We start from the raw sequence: 26,458 nt of genomic DNA on the forward strand, positions 1-26,458 counted from the left end.
TGATATTAACACTGCTGTTGTAAACATATTTTTCTTTTTTTTCTCCATAATATAATATTTAAGAATATCTTGTTTAAACTTAATTGGTTATTTATTGTTAGTAGTTCGTAGAACTGTGATCGCCTCTTATAATATGTAACGTGCATAGTCCATATTGTATATATTTTTTTTAATAAAAATATAGCCGATACGAAAGCGTGGCCGAGGCCGTCAGGTTCGCGAATGTATTTTAACGTAAATATACCGGAACATTGGCCTTTTAATAATCGAATAGAATGCCGCAACCGACAATGATATCCCATTGTGTCTGCGTGTTCGTTGTTATTAATTCGCAAGTCAATATTGAATTGCTCATCCTTAAATATAGTTAACAAAACTGACGAAACCGCCAAATTAGTAATATACATAGAAACGAGTAACACTTACACACAATGGCATGTTGGTAAATGAAAATACATTAGCAGCCTGTAAATTTCCTACTGCTGGGCTAACCTCCTCTCCCTTTGAGGAGAAGGTTTGGAGCATATTCCAACACGCTGCTCCAATGCGGGTTGGTGGAATACACATGTGGCAGAATTTCGTTGAAATTAGACACATGCAGGTTTCCTTACGATGTTTTCCTTCACCGCCGAGCACGAGATGAAATATAAACACAAGTTAAGCACATGAAAATTCAGTGGTGCCTGCCTGGGTTTGAACCCAAAATCATCGGTTAAGATGCACGCGTTCTAAACACTGGGCCATCTCGGCTCCTTAAATATAGTTAACAAAACTGACGAAACCGCCAAATTAGTAATTTAAATGGAAATGAGTAACAGTTACAAACACAATGGCATGTTGGTAAATAAAAATACAGTCATTAAATATTTGAAACAAAATTTTAATCGGTATATGTATTCAAACGAAACTGACAACGGAGGCCATAATGTCACCGAATGCTTACCACAATGTATTGGATTACTACGTCCATAAAACGATTAGATACTCGGGCTCTACTACATTGGTCTCATTAATATTGATATCAAATCAAATGAATGAAACATCATAACCTTGAAACTAAAGGTACTTACTTAAATAACACGAATGAAAGGGTTAAAGGGTTTAAATAACATTTTAAATTGTCGTGTTTAAACTATATTACGTATAGTTAATAAATGTAATACGTATTTAATTATAATCGTAGAAATAATTAATATTTAACATTTTATCAAAAATGAGTCTAGTTTTCGTTTACAATATTACATTGCGTTAAAAAATAATGCTTTTTTCTGTATTTCAACGCAATCAGAGATATCTGTAAATCATTATATAGTAATAAGTTGCGTAAGAAGATAATTTACTTGCAAGTTAAGGGTACAATATATCTTTACTTAATATTATAAAGGCGAAAGTTTTTTATGTATGGATGTTTGATACTCTTTCACGCAGAAACGAATGAATGGGTTTTAATGAAACTTTAAAATAATATAGCTTATACATCAGAAAATCACATAGGCTATAATTTATAAAGATATTGTGTGAATACCTAACAACTAACCTTAAAACACGAGCGAAACCGCGGTAAAACTAATTTTCTATAAAATATTTGATCGCTTATTCCCAAAGTAGATTTGCGCTATCAAAAGACCTAATAAAATAAAGACATAACTTTTGATATGTTTATAAAGATAGTTAAAGTAGCTTCAATAAAGTTTATTTATACTTCAGAGATAGTAGTAATTTAAAAAATATTTTAAAATCAGTGTTTAATAAATAGTATACTTACTTAAAATGTCAGACACAAAAGCATATCATCATGTAAGATTTCTTTTGAATTTGACTATATAAAATTAATTTATATGCAAAAATTCTTTACTTTCCTTATACTGGTTGAGGTTGGGAATTTATTATTAACGCAGTTTTCTCTAATATAGTTTTAAATCATTCATATTTTTTTATATAATAACTTTTAAAATATTTATGTCGTTCGCGTATTAAAATATCTTCGATGTTCATTATATGACACTGTATTATGTTATATTGTTCACAAAATGCCGAGCCGAGATGGCCCAGTGGCTAGAACGCGTGCATCTTAACCGATGATTTCGGGTTCAAACCCAGGCAGGCACCACTGAAATTTCATGTGCTTAATTTGTGTTTATAATTCATCTCGTGCTCGGCGGTGAAGGAAAACATCGTGAGGAAACCTGCATGTGTCTAATTACAACGAAATTCTGCCACATGTGTATTCCGCCAACCCGCATTGGAGCAGCGTGGTGGAATATGCTCCAATCCTTCTCCTCAAAGGGAGAGGAGGCCTTTATCCCAGCAGTGGGACATTTACGGGCTGCTAATGTTCACAAAATACCATTACAGTGAAATCTTTTGATATTATCAGATGCAATGGAAATATAGCCCAAAATCGTAAACGTTAGTCTGCGAACTCGTAAAGATGATGTTAACCATCCGGGTAGTGTAATATATCGATTCCTTCCGACTTTTTGATTAGATTTCTTAAGAATAAATGTTAAAAAGTATTAAATAAACGATACTAATATGGTATTCCTTATTCATCGCTTCAAGAGTGATATCAAGCTTGATAATTTGTTAACATATGTAAGTTATTTTCCGTATAGCACATGTTAACAAAACCCACATTACGTATAAATATAAGTTATAGAAAAGTTGTATCGTCATACGTATTTATATTTTTTAATTAAAGTTTATAAATTAGCGGTAATGTTGATACTTACGCTACCTTACTACTATATCAACTAGCACTCGTAGAACCTAAGCTGATGAACGATACGCGAAACGAATTCATAGAATACAAATAAAAATGAGCATAAATTTTTTTGTAGAGGCAAATTTAACCTAAAATGTTATTTAGGGGTGATTAATTAAACAATGTGTTTGCTTCTTCTTTCTAATCTTAAATCTTTGGTGATAGAAAGAGATAAATTAGTGGTTATTTATTCACATTGTAAATGACGTTTAAAAATAAAGCCGTATAAGTATTATACGTAGCCAAAGTCACCATCTTAGGTCATGTGAGAGGATCCTTGGCCACGAAGAGTTTGAGGCCGTTTTAAAAAAAGAGATACAATATAAACGCCTCTAAGTTTCATTGTATCCCAAATAGTTGCGATATAAGTATGCCCTAAAATTAAAAAAAAATGTTGCGAGATGTTTAACAGACGAGATAAATATGAAAGATAACAATTTGGTAACCGTTGAACTAGGAATCTGGCGAGGTGAATGACCGTAACGTTCCATGTTCCTTGGAATTTAGCCATAAACTTACACGCACATGTAACCTCTTTACAAAATTATGTAAATAGATGCTAAGTAAGTGCTAAATATTGATGATGATACGGTATTTATTTCTGTCTAAATTAGTAATAATATTTCATGAACACGTTAAGACGTCCAACAATCGATTATTTATTAACAATGCAAAATCGCAAGAACACCAAATAGCGTGTTCGATGGAATTCAAAACATTGAACATCTTTTTTCGATTGTCGATCGATTCAAAGAATATGTGCTGTGAAGTGAAGTAAAGTCAAGCATTTGTAAAATTGTAACTTCAATACTACGTATATAAATAAATATTATTAAATTTTCGCATGTCCTGCGTGATCCCAACAATGAACCAATCTACTAATTAAATTTCCTACAGTCGAATCATACATTGCAAAAATAAACTATTCAAACATGTAACATTTAAAAATTTTAATTTATTTAATGAACTTTTATTAGAAATACTGTTAAAAAATAACCGTATTGTATTGTAGCACACTACATTAAATAAATATTATTGGTTTTTATTTCAGTTCGTTTTTTTTATGCATATTACTAATTACACTTTTTGTAATTCGTTTTCTACTTCTGTTCATACGTGTACGGTTTTTTTGTTAGATGATACGATATTCTTTTCTTTCCGTGGTAAAATAAAAAAATATGTATTTATAATTTATATATGAGTTTAAATAAATCTGTTGATATTATCTTATTTTGAAATCTTTCAAAAGTCAACAAACTTATTCCAAATTGCGGTGTTTGCTCATTTTTGTAACTTTTCGAAACAAAATAATATAAACCGAATATGCCTACTCTTGATGGCTTTGTAAGCCTGACTACCCCATATTCTACTACCAAGCAGCAATACTAAGTTTTGTTGTGTTCCATATTGAAGATTTAGTAAGCCAGTGCAACTACAGACACAAGGATTATGATAACTTAGTTTAGAACAAACTTGCTATAATTTAAATATACATAATTATACAAGCAAAAACAATGAGGCAAATTTGATTGCTAAATCAATTTCAATAGTTTTGATATTTCGTAAATTAAAGCTAATATTTACATTTGTTTTTATCCTCTTACAAACAATAAACACTTCATTCAATACCCACACAATATTATAGTATGTCGCAAATCTCAACCAAACTTGGAGAGTTTGACTTGATTACATAATTTAAACTTTTCCGTTTTAAAAAGGCATGGCATGGCTGTGGTAATATTATGCCCTAAATGATTACTGGAAATGTCTGTTCTGTTCTGATCTGTTTATCCTCAATGCATCCTAAAAGTAGTCTCTAAGCGTGATTTCACCCGCTTTAACTTTACTTCTCCGCCTAAGTGGGTCGTATATTTTCCTATTAGCTGAACCTGCCGCTTTACCTTTACTTATAGCAAAAAGACTGTTATGTCCAATTCCACACCCTTGAGAGGTGAATAAAAAAATAGCCTAGGTTCTTCTCCGGGACTCAAAGTATCTCCATAATAAATTTCATCTTGATATCGATTCTGCTGTCTAAGCTTGAGGTAGTAACAGATAGAGTTATTGTCATGCATTTATAATATTAGTTAAGATGAGTATAGATAATCTAAGTGAAACCTTTCTCAAAAAATTGGCAATCGAACGTAAATGGTTTAAAAATGCAAACGTACTTTTCACCCCTGTGAATATATTAGTATACATAAAAATTTAGTAGGTATGTTGTAAATATACATACATGTAAATCTTTACTTGGTTATTTTTTGCTCAGGGCAAATCAAGGGTAAATATCTCATCTCGATGCATTATTTTTTTCTTAAATAAAATGTTTATTGTTCTATTGTAATTAACTGGTAACAATTTATTACATCTACAACAGAAAACTCCCACGAATGATAAAATACCGCGTGACCAGGTGGTAGAGCAGGTGTCGACTGTTAGCGCCCACAATCCACATTTATCGATTACACCATTACTGCCAGAAGTCTTAGCTGTTTAGGAAGAAAATAAATGTTTAACATTTGATATTCAAATATCCTCTCACCTTAATTTGCCAAAACCTAAAAGTAAAAAATATATTTATAAATTATTTACTTTAATTGGTTTTTAACGTCACATTTTTTTCTCAATGTTATTGTTTTGATACGCTGCTCATTTATAGTATATATTATTTTTATTTTTATTAAACTCAAATGTTACAGGTCGAATATTTAAAAATAAAAGTTTAAAAACAGAATAAAACAAGTTCTCCGCTTTTAATCTTATTCAAAGTAACGGCCTCGGGCCTCTGTGATTCCTATGCACATCTGTCAGCTAGTTGACCAATCACGAGTGCGGGCGCCTTAACATCTGTCGCACATACAAACTTGCCCTCAGTTTTTTGCTCACTGACTTATCATTTTCGAACTATGGTTTTACGCCAACATCAGAAATACCGCTTTTGAATGATACTTGAGAAAAGTAGTGCCACAATCATTGTTATCTATTTTAAATGACGTTAGTGTCATTTTCGTTTTCTGTAGCCGTACTTAGTCTCACAAGAGGGCCATCGAAGTGCGACAAGTATAATAACTCACTATCAGCCTACTGTGTGACGCGATCATGACGCAGGATGGTGCGTCGGCATCTGTCTTACTAATACAAATTACAACTTATAAGTGGGTTAGCAGTTATAAATACATTAAACAGTTATCTGTTTAGTCCAGAGTCCTCTGGTCCTTATCAGATAAAAATATGTAGTGATTATTTTATCATACTTAAACGACGATTAGCAATGATTAAAGATCGAGATACCGAGAAGTAATTTTATTTGTTGAGAACTATTGATTTTTGACATTTATACAAAGTTTGGATTAAAGTCAGTCTTGAATTTTTTTATTTTTTATTTTGAGATAATAGTTTTACGCTCAACAATTTTATATCCTGCTTTCTAGTTCCACTTTCGCCATGTATGAAGCATCGCCAAGATAAGATGCTACGACAAGAACAGTGAACTTGATCTAAAGTTTCCAATTTCCATATAAAATAGAGACTTGTTATTGTACAATTTAATAATATTCTATTTCCCATAATCTCTCATATGTATTTAATATATATAATATTTATTTTCATCTTGTATTTAAAATTCGTTTCTTTATCTTTATTTTCTACCTTATATTTAGATACTTTTGTTAGTAGGTATTTATCGTATTTTGGAAATACTATTTACGCACATTTTTACGGCATTATTACAACTAAGCGCATTCATTGAATATCATTTTATTCGTCTATATCAACAGACAAGGTTATATGCAAGCAGCAGCAATATAAACAAGCAGATCGTTTTTTTTTAAAGGCTTGCATGTCGCGTCCTTAGCAAAGTGCTAAGGACTTGGAAGAACAACACACTTTAAAAAGCAATCGAGAGGACATAAAAAGAAAAATATTTTAAGTTACAATACATTAAAGTTTACTAGCAGAATCGTCGATTAGAAACACTTCAAAAAAACTTTTACGTATACGGACATCTGCCATTTTTTTAATGTTATCCTATGTTATCTTCTCTTTCCGTCATGATAAAGATGTTTGTAGAATTGGTTTTAATTATTTTTCACTTACAACTGTGACGACACCGTCTTGTAGGACACAAATAAATGCTTAAAAGAATATATATATGAGAAAATATTTACAAAATACGTATTTGGTATCTGGTACTCCAGACACTTGTTAAGAGCTATCTTGTACATCTCTGCTTATAGTAAAAAGTAAATTAAACATTAGTGTATATTATTTCGTATAAATAATCATTAACTTACCCTTATCCCATTTATTTTATAAAAGGGCTCCCCACTTCCCCAGACTGAAGGCGGCCGTCTTCCTGACGCTAACTATTCTCGGGAATGCCTTTGCTGGTAGGGGATTCCCCTCCATTATACGACTGTTTGATGTTCTTACATGTGAAACAATAATAAACTTTTTCTGACTAAAGTGATTATTAGATGAGATTTCGTTTATTGGATTAAACAGGTGTTCTTGAATACAATATCCAAATAACTAAAATCGGGACTTAAAAAATAATATTTAATTGAAAACTTGCTGTTTATTTGATTGGTCCTTTTCGGTAAAATCATATATAATGACTTGTACATGCTAAATTACCTGTAAGAGCCTTTTTGAATATAGATTAATTAGATTTTTGACATTGATTTCCATAAAAATAGAACTTTAAAATAGACTTAACCAGGCGCTGATACATAAATGTTAAAAATGGATTCGAATTATATCGATTTTACTGTAGAAGTCTAGTTCCCAGTCAGAGCTATTCCTGCCACATAAGGGCGAAACACCGAGGTCGTTTTGGTGTCATTCTAGGCTGCATAAAAACTGGGTCGAGACTTGTAAACTCGTGCGGGGAGTGTTCTCGTGATGTACTTAGCTTTGCTTTGTTGCTTACGAGACATGTTAAAAAAGTCCTGGACCAAGAATACGAGTAATACATTTTGGCAGATAATTATTATATTTGGGTTCAACCGGAGTCGAAGTCATAAATAAACAATTCGCAACGCTAAACGGAGGACATATATGAGGGGGTCCGGATATACATAACATACGACTAACACATGTGGCCTATTAAAATATTTGTTTCTTATTAGTATCAAAATAGCTAATGATAGCAAAGATACACTGCAAAATGTAATCGTTATAAAAATCTTTTAAAATGTATCACATCTTAATATCTGTTACTATTTTTATTGGTTCAGCTATTATTATTATTCTTTTACGTTGGTACAATAATTGTTTTAAGTTTTATATATAAGTCACTGTAAAAATAACTTATGAACATTTTTTTTATTTATCGTTACGTTTCGTTTACGAAGCGTTTCGATTTGACAAGTTTCACAAAATTAGTTAGATATTGTAATACATACATGGATCATACAAGATATTGAACTATTCATTTAATTTTTTGATACAAAAAAAACGTTAAACAAATTCACAAAATTAACAAAAAAAATTACGACAATAATACTTTGTGGTACACCATTAAAGACATTTACAAAAATACAATGAAATGACACTACATTTATAATGTAAACAATAAAATTATAATGAAACTATACTCTTATTAAATTCATGAAGAAAGAAATGAGAATTTATTACTATTTACTGTTTTTTTTTTAATTTAAATTATTTTGTTATATGTTACTAATGTGATTAATTATATATAGTGCACTCGTTAATGATACTATTTATTGCTTTATCTTTTAATTGAAATGCAATTGATCTCAAGTATTTTAGTAATATAAAATCATGTTAGTAAAAACATATATATTTGGATATTGTACCTTAAAATGCATTTAGTGGCTGTCTTAAATATAACATATGTGAGTGTAGTGACTGCTATGGTCCTTGATAAATAAGTAAATAAAATAAAATAAATAATCAATCTTTAAAAAAATGCCGATGCTTATTTAATGCTTTCATTAAGTTTCTTAATATTGAGTTACCTTTATCTTGATCAAAAAGTATTTGTTCTTTTCTCGATGTATAACATTTTCTCTCCGTTCTTATATTTAGCTCTATAGCTTATCATCAACACGAATATTTCGCGGACATTCTTAAAGTACTTAGAAATAATGAGATAAGATGCGATAAATATTGCAATTGTTTGAACGATCGAATTTATTTCAATCGATCATAAAAAATTCAACAAGGATCAAAACTATGCTTCACATATAGGATGTCAAAGAATAATTATTTTGCAATAAATATACAATCTTTATTGATAACATAACATTGCACCACAACTACAATCACTTACAGCTTCGTCGACCGATTTAGAGTATATTTTTTGCAGTTTGTTTTCTATGCTAGTACATTCTTGGCAATTTATAGATTTTAGTGCGACAAGAAACATACACGTATTCATAAATAAATTAATCATATAATCATTATTAATTATATCATTAATGATAGAAATGTTATTACATAATAATTGATATTTATATCATTATTAATATAATTATGTTTAAGTAATAATAAAATTTATCATCAATAACTGAATAAATAATTCAGTTATAATTCATAAAACAATTCATTAATACTATTAGCTTAATTAATTAATTTCATGTCAATTCGAGGTCAAAGTTGTTTATCTTTTTCTTATTGCAAATGGGAATAAACTAATATTGCACTATACGCGATAAATATTAACCCAAATCCTTAAAATTATTTATTCAAACTTTATATTTTTAACCTGTTTTAGAATAATAGTTCGCGATATTAACTTAGTTGGTTTTTATTTCACAGGAGCAGTGCAATGCGAGGACGAGACTATCGGCCCTATATTTATGAAGGAACCCCCGAACCGAGTTGACTTTAGCAATACGACTGGAGCCGTTGTAGAATGCGCCGCCCGAGGATCCCCCACCCCCGATGTAATTTGGGTACGAGCTGATGGAACCGCTGTTGGTGACGTTCCTGGATTACGACAGGTAAACCCTTTTCTCCTCTTAAACCAAAATAGAAGAAATAAAATAAATTTGAACGAGATTCGTCAATCAATCAACACTAGTAATTTATTATGTTGATTTAAGTGTCATACACATCTGGACACAACATTGCATACATTGTATTAAATAAATAAACTGAACGACTGCTCCTCGAGCCCTCGAGTATCGTAGTAGACAAGAGACGCAAAAAGGAGATGTTTAGCGAACTATAATGAGTCTCCAGATAATTCATTTAAAAAATCCAACAATTTGGAAGTATGTATTATTATGGATGGTAGATGGTTTGAGATTGATTTGTATAGATAGAAGAAAGTGGGTGATTAAGGAAAGACTGGATGGTCAAAAAAAGAAACTGCATAGTAAGCATTAAACGGTGCATAAGCCATTTATAACTTCTATCGACCCAACTTTGTTGGGTAATGGATTATATCAAAGCACAATCGTTTTCTCGAGCATACGATCGCTGCCTTAGTAATTATTACCTGGGCCATTCTACTATCTTATATCGGTTACGATACTATCCCGATAATATTTTAATCCAACTTCGACCGAACCGCAACCGGATAGTAAGGAGAATAGGAAAACAGCGTTTCGATTCGAAAATTACAACTTGTTAGTAGAATTCGCACCCTGCATACTCTGACCGCTCTGTGCAGTGCGATAGATGTATTGTTAAACGTGAAAGTATTTTTAAACAAATAAAAATATTATAAATTACGTATATTTCGGTAACCGAGAAGCTATCTGGAAACCGGCTGTCTTAGTATGGGCATGTTATGCGGAGGAATGAGGCCCATGTTGTGAGAAAGGTTTTGAGAATGGATGTGGATGGATATAGAGGTAGGGGACGACCCAAGAAACGATGGGTGGATTGTGTGAAAGACGATATGGCTAGAAAGAATGTTACTTGTGAGATGACGTCCGACAGAGAAGTATGAAAGAAGAAGACATGCTGCGCCGACCCCAAGCAAAAATTGGGATAAGGGCAGGAGGATGATGATGATGAAATTACGTATAATTCAATATACTCGAGTTAATCGTCTTTAGATAATCAAGGAATTTATGAAGTTATCACTTTTATCGTTTTGTATAAGATCATCTGCCTTGTTTCAAGTTACTTATTGTAGGTATTTTACAAGGAACAAAGATAGTACAAAAAAGTCTTTTTGAGAAAAAAATATATAATAAAGAGCTCATTGGAGACAACTTAGATATGTGTATCATTATGTATTGTAAATGTTATTTTTATTTTTGCAGGTTCTTCCGAATGGAAATTTGGTATTCCCTCCCTTCCGAGCTGAAGATTACCGACAGGAAGTACACGCTCAGGTTTACGCTTGTCTTGCAACGAATCCTGTTGGAAGTATTCACTCGAGGGACGTTAACGTGCGAGCTGGTAAGTTGAAATAAACTTGTCGATATTGTTGGACATAACAAAAGAAAAATTAATGAAAAATTCTATCAAAATTATTTTGTCCAAATGCTTGTTGGAATAGTGTAACTTTTTTGTACACATTTTCTCATGTATAAAAAGAATTATAATAAAGTATACCGATAATTTTTGAGATAATCGATAACTATTGAGTCGATTTAATTCAAATTTCGAGTTATGTACACAGTGCTTTATTTTATAATAATTAGTTTAATAAGATCATAGCATTAACGCAAACGCTTATGTTTATAAAGTTTCATTTAATCTATTGTCGATTAATTACATCGATACGTTTTGGAAACTTACAAAGATTTAACTTAAACATAAGCGTTTGAGTTATGCTTTAAATTGTAGAGTTGTAGAGCGACTATTTAATTATTATATTTTGAGTTAAAATTTTCCATTGATATATTGCGAGACTAAGTTTACATTATGATGTTCCAAATTTAATATAGCAGATACATGTCACAATGTGTCATAAAAAAGCTTGCTAAGTACAATCATTATAATATTAATGATTATATTATTATATACATCTCATCACTATATTTTTGTAGCCTATCTGGATAGATTACTACTAATTTATCAGATTTTTTTTTAACTTTGCCGATTAGTAAATTCGAATTGTTTGTTTGAAAAACATTAAAAAAATAAAACATATTATTATAAATATAGTTGATAAAAAAGCGTGGAGCGAACACTTGTTAACTTTCGGGCATGATATGTATATTATATATAATTGTGTTTAACTGACATTAGTTTGTATTTCAAATTTTGAAAAAGAGTAACTAGTGAGTTTTTTGTCGGTTCCTCTCGGTAGAATTTACGTTCCGAAAGGGTTGTTACCTTTACGTTTATTATAGTTTTATAAAATGATGATTCAAAAGTGCTTGTAAAAGCCCACTTGAATAAAGTATATTTTGATTGAAGAGTGAGCGAGCCAATGTAACTACAGGCACAATAGACAACTAAAGCCATACAAATATTAATAATACCTAAACCTAGATTGATAATAAAGAAAAAAAACGACAAATTGTCAAAACGATAAAAAGTTGATAAAAACACAATACGAATACAATTAATATTATTATATGCTGACAAGTACACGTTTAATATTATATTAATTGAATATAACTACTAAAACATTAAACATAATCCTCTTTGCCTTTTCTAATATATATGAATATCAAGCATTAAAGTATCGTTTTTCATCAACAGTCATGCTCTACTTCACTATTTGACTTATGACCCTGGTTCGTTTGACACAATAGTACGGAGAAGTTATAGTGTCGATAACACTTTTAACATATCCGATTTATTTCATTTTCATATACGTAACATATTCGGAATAAATTAAAAATTTAAGATCACCTTCTTTTGTCTAGATTAGCTATACATATGACTTGTACGGGTTTTTAATGTATTCAAATCACTTTATTTCAATGGACTTAAAAAAAATAATATATTATAAAAATAATAATAGATTTTGACTACTGGCCAACTATGCATCAATATTAAAATAGGGCAAAGCCCTTAGCGCTTTTTATGACTAATAACGCTGTAAGGTCAATTGGATAAACAACCAGGGACGATTGAGTAGACATCAATTTGTCAAATGTTGGTTGCTACTGTACTAACTGTAACATAATTTAATAACCTCATCCAATGATGAGAACGTCTTATTATGTGAGTTCAAGACGTGAACCTAATAAATTTAATTACGTGCTTTGAATTTATGAGACGCTCCATGTACCTAAAAGCACTCTACACTGCACTGACAGGCTTTTGTTATAATTAATTATCTACACTAATGCATATTTATTGATTAAGTAGCAGCCCGTTTATGTCCTACTGCCGGCTTAAGATTTTCGACCTTATTCCACCACTTCTCCAATGCGGATGATTTGAGTGGATTTTATTGATTCATTAGATTTTAAGTGATTTATTAAATAAAATCCGCTAGCTTAAAGCATTTATCGTTGATTGTAAATTACGTTATATTTCAATAATACATATATTTAATAGTCGCTCTCGAACTCTTATACTTAAATTTAATGAACAGTAAATAAAAAATATATATATTGTTATTTTAATAAAGAATTTTATTATTATGTGTGTGAAGATTTGAATATTTTAATTATTATTATGATCAAAACTGTACGCATCAAGAAGTTTGTGTACTCGTCTCAGTTAACAATCAGCTGGATGCGTGTAAATTGCATCGAGGAGCAATGTACTATTCAAGAGTCTAAAACTTAAGATTAGGATAATTATTGTCTTTATTTATTATAATAATTATAGTTGTGGACCTTATTTAAATCGTACAAGAGATTGAAAAACGAAGGTATATGTGGCGAAAAAAAATCTTTCTTATGTTCGGCTCCAAATGACATAACTTCATATAACTAGTGTATTATTTAATAAGTATTTAATTATTTTTGAAAATTTACACGTTGTATGTCTCTCTCACAAACGTCAAACATCAATAACGGTATATTTTGCTAACAATGTAGAAAAGCTAAATTTTGGTGTTCATATTTTATTACAGTATGTATACGTATATATTGGATATTGGAAGATTTACAATTTCTTTAACGATGTTTTGTCTCTACATAGGAAATTCAAAACAATTGCAATGATTTAAAAAAAAAATATTTTAATAACAATGAATTCATACTTTGGGAGAAAAATTTTAGATTGGCTTAAAGATTAATATTTTTTTGGAAAAAAGTTTAATCTTTAAGCTGATCTAATTTTGAAGTTCTTTTGATTTCTAGTGAATATCTAAGGTGAAATATTTTCATATTAATCAATTTATTTGATATGCAACAAGTGATTTGTTACCTAATGAAAAACCTATCGTCTTATGCAAGATATAATTTATAAGTTAGGTATTTTATTCTGACAGATTGAATTATAAGTAATTTTCTCCCAGAATTATGAATATTTTTGTATAATGAGGCCATATAAATTTTAAAACATATGAAGTTCATAGTTAAAAAGAGTTTTACAATATGATCCATTATATTAGATTTATTTAATTTTTAAGGAGAATGATGGCAATAATCTGCTAATTGATATTAATAAATAATAAATTCGTATTAAAACAATATAAATATGGAAAAGGAAGATAAGTCATTGAACGTAGCTATGAGATAATAGAGTTTATTATAAAATCTCTTTAAATGTTCCCTAAATTGAATTAGTGGTCGCGCAGCAATACGATACCGACGTAAACAAGGAATATGTGATAATGGGAAACAGCATTATACTTAAATGCCAGGTCCCATCGTTCGTCGCGGATTTCATAGAAGTTCTATCATGGCATACAGATGAGAATGAAGATTTTTATCCTGGAGAAAATTATGGTTAATCCGAATTAAAATTTCAAGTTTTTATATCCTTCCATTCCTCCCTTTCCAACAATAATTGAGAGAAAAAAAATATTCACAGTTGTCCAGCAGCAGTATGAATCTGAAGTAAATAACGAATACGTAATCCGAGGAAATTCAGCAATACTTAAATGTTCTATACCTTCATTTGTCGCTGATTTTGTAAATGTAATATCATGGCATGATGAAGCGGGGAATTCATTTAATTTCAATACGAGCATGGACGGAGAGGGTAATCTGTCCAAAGAAAAATAAGCACCCGATCCTCTAACCAAAATTCCTTTCAAAAAATCTAAATACTCCAATACATTACAGTTGTTACACAGTATTATGAGGCGGAAGTAGTGTCAGAATATGTTATAAGAGGAAACACAGCTGTTTTAAAGTGCAACATTCCCTCCTTTGTTGCCGACTTTGTTAAAGTAGAAGCTTGGGTTGACTCTGACGGCGGTGAATACTTGCTAATTGATGACATCGGTAGGATAATTATATTGTATAAGAAAAACCTGTTCCAATATTATTCCATATCGTATTCCTAAGACCTAACCTAACGTAACCATCCCTAAAAATTGATATTACGACGGAAATTAAGCGAACAACAATGTTTCAGTTGTCAATCAGTTTTATGAAGCAGAAATTCTAACAGAATATGTTATACGCGGAAACGCTGCTGTTTTGAAATGTTCCATTCCTTCTTTTGTCGCGGATTTCGTGAAAGTAGAAGCTTGGATTGACGAAGAAGGAACAGTTATTACCGATTCAGAAGACTTCGGTAAACTAGCATCAACATAACTAAAGTCCATTATTAAGTGTCACTCCCGTCACCTCCATTTACTTACCCGTTTAGAACTCTAATTGTTATTCTTTAGTTGTGTCTCAGTATTACGTGACTGAAGCCGAAAATGAGTACGTGATTAGAGGCAACGCTGCTATTGTTCGCTGCAAGATCCCTTCCTTCGTTAGTGATTTTGTTCACGTGGATTCGTGGCTTATGGATGATGGAGAAATACTTACAATTAATAATACTAATACACTTGAGGGTATATATTTTGCAAAAAAAACCATAATTTCTATTATATTTCCACATTCCATTCCAAATTTCCAAATACCTTGTTAAATTTTAATGTCTTTTGAATAGTGGTGTCACAACCATACGAAGCTGAAGCTGACAACGAGTATGTTATTCGGGGAAATGCAGCTATAATGAAATGTGAATTACCAAGTTTTGTATCGGATTTTGTATTTGTTGAAATGTGGACGGATAGTGATGGTGGAACTTACTACCCTGGAAATAGCGAGGGTAACTTTGCCTAAATACCATATGCCCAATTCCTTTACATCCTAACTTTGATCAATTTGTAACAGCGGTGCTTCAAGTATACGAGGCTAGAGTCAACGATGAATTCGTTATGAGGGGGAATACAGCAATTCTGAAATGTATCGTGCCATCTTTCGTAGCTGACTTCGTTAATGTCATGGCATGGCTTATGGATAATGAAACTATTGTATCTGATGAAAATACAAATATTGACCCTGGTAGTAGATAAATAATGTATTTTTAATTATATTTATCCTATTTCCCATCTTCATTATTTTAGTCATGTTTTTATCAAGGCTATCATAAATTACATCCACAGTTGTACATCAAAACTATGAACCACGCGTCATAGACGAAGATGTTCTCCGCGGGAACTCTGCGATAGTCAAATGTCTCATTCCGTCATTTGTAGCCGATTATGTTCACGTAGTCGAATGGGTTACGGACGAAGAGTCCCTCTCTGCATTTTCGTTGAATGACTCCGAAGGCAATTATGGTAATCGAGATCGCCTGCGTGACCTCAATTGTTCCTATCCGCTCTCCACAAAATCCTCGGCCTAATTTATAATTGTAGTACGTTTTAGTTATAACCACTTTTTTAAAATATTTCAGCCGTAAATCAATTCTACGAATCTCAAGTTTACGATATTTACGTAATTCGAGGTAATGCAGCAGTTTTCAAATGTCACATCCCATCGTTTGTTACTGATCACGTACACGTTATTTCTTGGCATGATAGTGAAGGTGGAGAATTCTTGACCAATGAAAATTACGGTACAATAACTAAAACTGACTTGATATATAATCCCTTCGCATCCTTATCCAACTAAAAAGTCAACGTTAACTATTCGTAACAAATATATATTTCGAAATTTCAGTCGTATCTCAGGCATATACAGTTCATTTAGTAGAAGAAAATGTTTTACGAGGAAATGCTGCAATTATTAAATGCTTAATCCCAAGTTTCGTCACGGAGTACGTATATGTTGCTTCGTGGATAATCTTAGAAGGAAATGATGAAATAGAAATCAAATTTAATGATACATCTAATGACGCGGGTACCTCATTATTTCGACTTAACACTCCTTATCTTTTCCAATACTTAATCCAATCTCAATCCCATCACTTGTCCAAATCTAGTATTAATATTGCAATTTTACTTGCAGTCGTAACACAAGCATATACCGTTAATTTAATGGAAGAAAGTGTTTTACGTGGCAATTCAGCTATACTCAAATGTCATATTTCGACCTTCGTTACTGAGTACGTCAGCGTATCGTCTTGGATCATTTCGGAAGCAGAAACAGATGTATTAGAAATTAAAGCAGAGTCGAACGATTTGGGTATTATTTCAGTTGAGGGTATTTCATGATTGTCCTGTTCCTCTTTCCTATTTCAGTCGTTTCGCAAGCATACACTGTAAATTTAATGGAGGAAAATGTCTTACGTGGAAATTCTGCAATCGTCAAATGCCATATACCCAGCTTTGTCTCAGAGTATGTAACTGTCTCATCGTGGATTATATCCGAAGGAGACATTGAAGAAAAAGAAATTAATGGCACACTCCATGGTTACTTGGGTACAAAAGAAGCGTTTAGGTTTCTATTCTCCAATCCTACCCATGTAGCATTTAGATTAACTTAATCATTAACGTAGGGCGTTACGGTCTTTGTAGCTAGCTATATTTTTTCAGTTGCTTCTCAATCTTACACTGTTAATCTATGGGAGGAAAATGTTTTACGAGGCAATTCTGCAATACTAAAATGCCATATTCCGAGTTTTGTTACTGAGTATGTCACGATCACTTCCTGGATAATTTTTGAAGGGGACAATGAAGAAATGAATATAAACATAAATTCAAATTTCAGTTTGGGTAAAACATAAAATAGCTTATCGATTTTATATATTATTTATGTCCTTTATCCTTCACATTTTTATTTCAATAAGTAATTGCGCCACCTGAAGGAACATATATATAATAGGAACAACCCTGAGTTAGATATTTCAAAGACATTATTTTCTCAATAACTTCATTACAGTCGTATCTCAAGCTTACGACGTGAAGTTTTGGGAAGAGTACGTCCTGCGTGGAAACGCTGCTATATTGAAATGTCAAATACCCAGTTTTGTCTCTGAATATGTATCAGTGGCATCGTGGATAATATCCGAAGATTCTATTGAAAACGAAATAAAAAATGACAATTCTTCAGACTTAGGTATTTTAATAATTCCCTTAAGTCTATCTAAATGCTACCCGTTATTTTCCTGTTTAATTTCCCTCAATCCTTGAATCACAACCCTAATATATGGAAACAGCAAAAATAAAAAATACACACGACATAAAATTTGATTATGTCAACTACTTCTTTGGCAATAATGCCCGTGCTTCTTATTATACTAGGTCATATTGTTTCAGTGGTTTCACAAGCATATGCTGTTAATCTCATGGAAGAATATGTCCTTAGAGGGAACGCTGCTATTTTAAAATGCCATATACCAAGCTTTGTATCGGAGTACGTCAATGTCGTATCATGGATTATCAGCGAAGTAGAAGAAGAGGTTGAGATTAAGCTTGAGTCAGATAATAATAATTCAGATGGTATGAGTTCTTTGAGGTGTCATTACTGTTTCTTCGAATGCCTATACGTGCTTTTGTTTGCTTAGTTGTTTAGGGCGTTGTTAACAATCGATTAACCTGACTCCATAGGCCTCACGGTCTACCATAATCCTTTTTCCTCCTTCCTTAGATTAATGCATGTTTCAATAAAATTTATAAGTAAATCACAACCTTATGTTGTGCTGAACAAATTAATCAAATTAACATATTTTATTTTATAAATGAATTACTACAATGCTTTTGTAATATTTCAGAGGGAAAATATTTAGTACTACCATCGGGTGAATTGCATATTCGTGATGTTGGACCTGAGGATGGATACAAATCATACCAATGCAGGACTAAACATAGACTGACTGGAGAAACTAGATTATCGGCAACTAAAGGACGTCTTGTTATCACTGGTACGTAAAAATATAATTTTTCAATATCAAACCATATTGCGCTATTAATTCATGCGGTCATGTTTTTTATTACTATACATAAATTCTAAAATTAATAAAGCTTTTAAAAGTTAGTAAATTTAATTTTTGAAGTTGTTTTATGAATTAATAGCACTCTGAAATAAGGTCCAACAGTGAAGAAACAACTTTGTTAACAATCAATATTATTGATAATACAAAATATATCTTACATATTCTTATGACATTTTAATATTTTCATATCATAATTATTAAAAATATATATAACCGATACGATATATATATACTTTGCTACGTATAAAAAGAATATTACAATTTTAGATTTTCACTGTCGGATTTCTTTAAAATTTATATTATGTTGTGCAGTCACGAATTTTAACATTACATTAAACAAAATATTTTCACTGTTCAAAAGTAACTATTGTGTGATTTTAAGTTTTATATAGTTAAAAGAACCTTAAAGAAAATATGGCAAATTTGAAAATATTTTGTTACTTTTTTATCAAATTTTAATATTTCTAGAGAATTATCATCTTTTATAATCATGTAGCTTTTAATAAACATTTCATTCGAATTTTATTTTACTCTAAATTTGTTCTAAACCAGATAAAGATGATAATTCATAAAACATTTTTTTGAAATAAATAAATTTGTAAATATAATATTAATTTATATTTGCAAAGTTAGTTTGTAACAAAACCTTGCCTGAATGTTGGGATAGGGTACCCTGCAGAGCCTTTAACCGCGCTCGTAAACTTTAGACGTACTGACTTGATTAGAGAAATGTAGGGGTTATCATATACCGTTATTTAGGGCGTATTTGATCTGTATTATTTTGTCGTTGTCGATGTCCACTCTTCGTAAACCCGCCTTCTCCCAACATGCGCAGAGCCGGTGGGCCGAGTGCCTCCCAAGTTTCCTAGCTCGCAGACCACAAGCGGTTTCCAGTTTAAAGAGACCATCAGTCTTGCTGTACTGTGTCCAGCACAGTCCTACCCATCACCCACATACCGGTAAGATGATGTTTGAAATTAAAGGTCTTATGCGTCATTTCTCAGAGCCGATAGGGCGAGTGCCTCCTAAGTTTTCTTCAACGCAAGTGGGTGCGATGTTCGTAGCGAAGTTGGATTTGACATTTACATTGCAATGTCCAGCTCAGGCTTTCCCTGTCCCCGTGTTCAGGTAACTTCAGTAAATATTTAGTTCCGTTATTACATCTATTTTAAAATAAATTGTAGAACCAGTTGGACGCGTCTCTCCTAAGTTTGCTACAGTTTTAACTGGCACAATGTTTGAAGTTAGGAAAACAGACAGTTACGCATTGCAGTGTCCTGCTCAGGCGTTCCCGACCCCATTATTCAGGTAAAATACAAATCTTCAAACATTTGTATTATAATTACTTTCTATAGAACCCGTCGGACGTGTACCTCCAAAATTTGCATCTGTTGTTATGGGTACAATGATCGGAGTAAGGAAAAATTATTCGTTTGCATTACAATGCCCCGCACAAGCATTTCCAGTCCCAATCTTCAGGTATTTATTGTAAATTTCTATTTCCATGTTAAACGTATTACTTAAATCTATATAACACTTCGGTTATATTTTGCTTCAGAACCTATGGGAAAAGTCTCTCCAAAATTTCCAACTTTAGAAAAAAGTAGACTTTTTAATTATGACACTGCTCAAACTATGTCGCTTCTTTGTCCCGCGCAAGCATTTCCTGCCCCAATGTTTAGGTAAGATTTTAAGAATATTTTAAAATATGGTTTTCTGGTAAGTGTGAATCAATCGTCAAATCCTCATATTTATTTTATTTCTGGTTAATTAACAGAGCCTATGGGCAAAGTATCACCGAAGTTTCCAACTATGGAAACAGGACGCAGTTTTACTTTTTCTTCAAATACCTGTGTGACTCTACTTTGCCCGGCCCAAGCCTTTCCAACTCCACTATTCAGGTACTTTATTTATACATTCATAAAATTATGCCCGTAGAGCCAGTTGGGCGTGTTTCACCTAAATTTCCTTCGATGGATAGCTCAAGAAGCTTTAGTGCGATGTTAAACACCAGCCTGACAATTTTATGTCCAGCCCAAGCGTTCCCAGTCCCACTATTCAGGTAATTTGAAATGACTGTTCAAATGATTTTATTTATTAATTTATTCATAGAACCCGTGGGTCGCGTTTCGCCTAAATTTACAACTACTGATAAAAGTCGAGCGTTTGATGCAAACGAACGAGAAAATATAACAATTTTGTGCCCCGCCCAAGCTTTTCCTGCCCCGGCTTTCAGGTATATTATTATACTAAATATACATTTTGATGGAAATATTAATTCTTCTTAGAGCCAATGAGCAGCGCCGCACCAAAAGTGGCGTCGAAAATGATTGATATAACAGAGGCTATAGTTAATCAAACATCTTCGTTGCTTTGTATATCGCAAGGCTTTCCTGTCCCAATATTCAGGTAAAAAGCATTCGCATACTTTAAGTAAAGGTTGTATTAATTAAATTGGTATGTTTGTGTAGAACCTGTAGGCAGAGTTCCACCGAAGTTCCCAACGATGGACAATGTTAGAGGCTTTGGTTCCCTTATTAATTCAAGTGTGACATTGTTGTGTCCTGCTCAAGCATTCCCAGTTCCTTTGTCAAGGTAATTTGTTATTAAACCGTCGTTATTTTCTTCTAGAACCAATTAATAGCGCCCCACCGAAAGTCCCAACTAAAACAATAGAATTTTTGGAATTTTCTATGAGATCCAGCGTAACATTACTTTGCTTGGCCCAGGCGTATCCTGTCCCTATATTCCGGTGAGTCGCACAACAAAGTGATATACGTTTGAGTTATTGTACGCCCTCACATTGTTCATATATATAACTAGGACAATATAATTGACGTGTTTTAAAAAAACTGTTAATAAAACAAAAGTTAAAATATTATTCATTTTTAGAACCGATTGGCTCCAAGAGTCCTTCGTTCTCGAGTGGTTCAAAGTTAGCCTGGTTTGAGATATCTAACTTGCAAGACTTTGCTCTTTTATGCCCAGCGCAAGGGTTCCCTGTACCGGTCTTTAGGTGAGAACTAATGAACTTTGTTTTCTGTACATTTTCAGAACCCATAGTATCAAAACCACCGACATTGTCAAGCGATGATAAATTTGCGTGGTTTATTCATAGACCTGTAGAAAATAACTTGGCTTTAATTTGTCGGGCGCAGGGATATCCTATACCTATATACAGGTATTTTTTATTACATTCTTATCTTTTTTGTAATATACCCCTACATTCTCAATTTTAGAACCCATCGGATCTAAATCACCCACTTTTTCGACCGATACCAAAATGTCTTGGTATGTAAGAACAATTGATCAGAGCCTAAATCTTTTGTGTTTGGCCCAGGCGTTTCCAGTCCCGGTTTTCAGGTGATTAAATAAAATAATTTATTTTTAATTATAGAACCAGTTGGCTCTAAATCCCCTACATTCTCTAATGACGTCCAATTTTCTGGAATAACTCGTAAAACTGATCAAGATTTTGCGCTTTTATGCCAAGCCCAAGCCTTTCCTGTCCCGTTATTCAGGTAAGATTTTTTAAGAATAGTAGTAATTTATATGACTACTCAAATCACTTAATCGTTGATGCAGAACCAATAGGATCAAAGGCGCCGTCGTTTTCTCTGGAATTTAAAAGTACCACGCTCACAAAAATATCTGGGCAGGCGATTGTTTTACTGTGTCAGGCTCAGTCGCACCCTCCTCCGTTATTCAAGTGAGTGCTCCTAATATTTTTTACTCGTTTTTTTTTTAATTCAGAGCCAGTATCGGCCCGAGCGCCCACTTTTCCTACTTCTGCGTCGTCCTACAATTATAATATTGAAGCACACTCTGGGGGTTCTGTGCTATGTCAGGCACAAGGGTATCCACAACCAATGTTCAGGTGGGCTTTCTACTCGATATATCTTGTTACTGAATACTTTTAGAACCTATCGGCGCAAAGGCTCCTTCTTTTTCTTCCGATTCTAAAGGCAGTATATTTATCCGAGAAACAGGGCACAGCTTTGCGTTACTTTGTCAAGCCCAAGCGTCACCGATTCCCATTTATAGGTAAGTTAGAAAAAATCAATAGTGTTTTCCTTCAACAGAACCCGTTGGTTCAAAACCGCCGACTTTCCCCAATGATTTAACTTCTTCAGCTGTAACAAGACATAAGGATCAAAGTTTTTCAATGACGTGTCAAGCGCAGGCATTCCCTTTACCAATTTTCAGGCAAGTGTTTCATTAATTAAACGAATCTTAAACGTAATGTATATAAATAATATAAAACTTTCGTGTTATAGAATTATGACATTGCTATCGGATATGATATTTAGTTTGATCTCATAAAATGTCGTCTCAATATTCACATTTATTATTCTTCTTATCTTTTGTCGGTAGATTTTAAAATTCCAAAGATTTACATGTTGTATAGCTTATTATGGATGATTATTTCCTACAGAGCCCGTTGGATCAAAGGCTCCATCTTTTTCATCCGAGTCTGCTCTTTCATCTCTTAAAAGACATGAAAATCAAAGTTTTGCACTTCTTTGTCAAGCTCAAGCTTTTCCTGTACCGATATTCAGGCAAGTTATCTATTTTTCAAGTTTTCGATATATAAAGGCGTACACATTTTGTAGAACCAGTTGGTGCTAAGTCTCCAACGTTTTCATCTGAATCTATGGGAAGCATATTTAGAAAACGCATTGGACAAGGCTTCGCTCTTCTTTGTCAGGCTCAAAGCTACCCCGCCCCAGTTTTCAGGCAAGTGAAAACATTTTTGGACCATTATTAATACTTTTTTCAAACTGCAGAACCAGTTGGCTCCAAAGCACCCACTTTTTCGACGGACGCTCGTAGTAGTACTTTTATACGAACCGTCAACCAAAGTTTTGGTTTATTATGCCAAGCTCAAGCATTTCCTGTACCATTATTCAGGCAAGTTTTGTGTAATGTTTTATTTCAATATTATACTATGACATGACGCGTGGAGAGAAGATATCCTTTGATCTTTTGTTCTTTGTCTGGGCTTATTTCTATATGTATAAATTAAAAGTGCTGTTTTAAGGGCACCTTTGAATGTAAGATACATATTTCTTCAGAACCTATTGCCAGCGCAGCACCCAGTATAACTTCAACTCAAAAAGCTGCTGTTTATTTCTCTCAAAACACTTCGTTAGCTCTCTTGTGTCCAGCGCAAGGATTTCCTGTACCACTTTCAAGGTGCGTTTATCAATTATTTACATATTACAGAACCTACTAATAAAATTGCACCTCGAAGCGACAAAACCCGCAAATTTGAAGGTGGTGAAATATTTTTAGTTTCTATAACAGAATCTGTATATCTTACTTGTGAAGTAGCTGGATATCCTCCCCCGATTTTTAGGTAAGTTAGTATTTTATACTTTACAAAAAGTATTTTTAATTTTTGTTAGGTGTCTAAAACAGCGGCTTGAGGCGTCGTCGTCGTATTTTGTCCCGATTCTGGTCATTTTATTGAATCTGATGTTTTCTAAATCAGTCTCTGTCATTTGCAGAGCCAACAAATAAAATTGCTCCTAGAAAAGATTCCACCAAACACTTCGAAGGTTGGGAAGTATTCTTCGTGCCGCAAAATGATATAGCATATTTGACATGTCAAGTAGCTGCTTTCCCAGTTCCCATATTTAGGTGAGTGTTAGGGCTACTTTAGTCATCTTTGTCATGGTGGGTTTAAATTCCAGAACCGACGGGTAGGACAGGACCAAAAGTGACTGGAGACGGACTTAATCGTCACTTAGGGCGGCTTGGCAAAAATCTCGCACTTCTTTGTGAAGTACAAGCGTTTCCGGCGCCTTTGACAAGGTACGACCTCACGCAACGACGGTCGGCCGCTGGCATCTCACGCATTCATCTTTCACGTAGACATCATACCATCCCAATGTATTGATATGCGTTGTTATTGCAGTCTGCTGCGGCGGGCGCCTCGCCCCCGCGAGACATGAAGGCGTGATGAACCGCGGCCGGCCGCGCGCCTTTTACGATCCTCAGCCAAAGTAACGATTGAGCGACGTAGACACCTCCTGGTAAGTGTCAGGGTGTTCTTGCTTTCATTCAAACGCTTTAATCTTTACTTTGTGCTTCACGTGATTCGTAGTTACGCTATGTTTGAACTCTGGCATCTGGATTTTCGGCATTCCATATTGGTTTTATGTGGTAACTTACCATATCGCAAGCTTCCATTTTTCGTACTGATAGGAAATAGGAAAATTGCTTTTTTGGAGGTTTATACTACTGTCTTCATCGAAACATGTTCTGGTTTGGGAAATTGTCAACAACGCGTACTGTCGGCTAACTTCGCTTCTTTTTCGATCATTTTAGGGAAGGTTCTTTTATGCAATTTTTTTTGTACACCCAATGATAATATATGTGATAGATATGATTATGTAGTATTTTCATTTGATAGTTTTTCCTGTTTTTATAACTTATAAGTAATAGTAATAATAAATTAAGGATTCAGAGACTTTTTTGTATTTTTAAGCAATTAAATATACTAGACTTTAACTTTTTATGATTAAGATAAAATTGACTTTACATGACATCAAGTAAATAAAATGGTTTATGAAAACCTTCGTATTATGTAATACTTACTTTTATTTGTTACAGATGGTATAAATTTATCGATGGCTCTGCGAGGAAACAGCCAGTGGTCCTTAACGATAGAGTAAAGCAAGTATCAGGCACTCTTATCATCAAAGAGGCTAAAGTTGAGGATTCCGGAAAATATTTGTGCGTTGTCAATAATTCTGTTGGAGGTAAGTGTAGTTGCATTTTAATAAAATTTAAACATTTTCAGTAGCAATATTTGTTCAAAAAAAAAAAAAAAAATTTGGTTTCGATTTATTTGATTTAACGTGAATTTTGTCCACAGGCGAATCTGTTGAAACTGTATTAACTGTGACTGCACCATTAAAATCCACTGTTGAACCAGCTACCCAAACTGTTGATTTTGGTCGCCCAGCCGTCTTTACTTGCAGATATGAAGGCAACCCAGTCAAAACCATTACTTGGCTTAAAGATGGCAAGGACATGAACCATCACGACCCTATCCTCAGGTAATTTATTTTGAAATACAAAATTATTTTACATGTTATTTGAAAAGTGCAAAGTTTTTCTCATATTTATTCAAATGTCTTAAATGATATCTTTGACACTACAAAACTAAATTACCAATTATAAATTTTAATTTTGATACAAAAATTAATACAAAAATATACAACAAAATATATGTGATTTTCTTTCGTAACGAATATTTTGTAACGGTATTTATTACGGATCTGATCCTTTTAATCGATCTTTTATATCCGTTTATTAATAATTACATTGATTATTTTAAGTTATAATAAATTAAAGATATACATACTTTTTTATAAACTGTATTCTGGATAGCTACAAAATTTACATACAAAGAGTTCTTGTATCGGTTAAAGTTTTGGCAGCGCTTAGACAGTGCCTATA

General features: G+C 32.8%; 1 protein-coding gene across 50 annotated transcripts in view; it reads left to right on the top strand.

The window, feature by feature from the left end:
- LOC125066627 (Down syndrome cell adhesion molecule-like protein Dscam2) overlaps nt 1-26,458 on the top strand; it is a 62,332-nt gene that overhangs the window by 7,518 nt on the left and 28,356 nt on the right. For 18 of the 50 annotated variants that reach the window (XM_047674775.1, XM_047674774.1, XM_047674778.1 and 15 more), the window contains exons 3-9: nt 9,551-9,735; nt 11,011-11,149; nt 18,312-18,494; nt 18,767-18,916; nt 24,499-24,631; nt 25,607-25,755; nt 25,872-26,055. In XM_047674775.1, coding sequence (XP_047530731.1) covers nt 9,551-9,735; nt 11,011-11,149; nt 18,312-18,494; nt 18,767-18,916; nt 24,499-24,631; nt 25,607-25,755; nt 25,872-26,055 — 1,123 coding nt within the window. Of the gene's footprint in view, nt 1-9,550; nt 9,736-11,010; nt 11,150-14,391; nt 14,554-14,638; nt 14,810-14,892; nt 15,055-15,187; nt 15,350-15,446; nt 15,618-15,715; nt 15,878-15,942; nt 16,114-16,214; nt 16,392-16,507; nt 16,670-16,773; nt 16,954-17,588; nt 17,769-17,934; nt 18,112-18,311; nt 18,495-18,766; nt 18,917-20,447; nt 20,468-20,546; nt 20,671-20,765; nt 20,890-20,926; nt 21,051-22,227; nt 22,352-22,385; nt 22,510-23,423; nt 23,548-24,498; nt 24,632-25,606; nt 25,756-25,871; nt 26,056-26,458 lie in introns of those variants that run through there. The other 32 variants (XM_047674819.1, XM_047674802.1, XM_047674806.1 and 29 more) reach the window with 29 other exon arrangements.

Source organism: Vanessa atalanta, chromosome 9 (genome assembly GCF_905147765.1).
Source record: "Vanessa atalanta chromosome 9, ilVanAtal1.2, whole genome shotgun sequence".
Classification (NCBI taxonomy): domain Eukaryota; kingdom Metazoa; phylum Arthropoda; class Insecta; order Lepidoptera; family Nymphalidae; genus Vanessa; species Vanessa atalanta.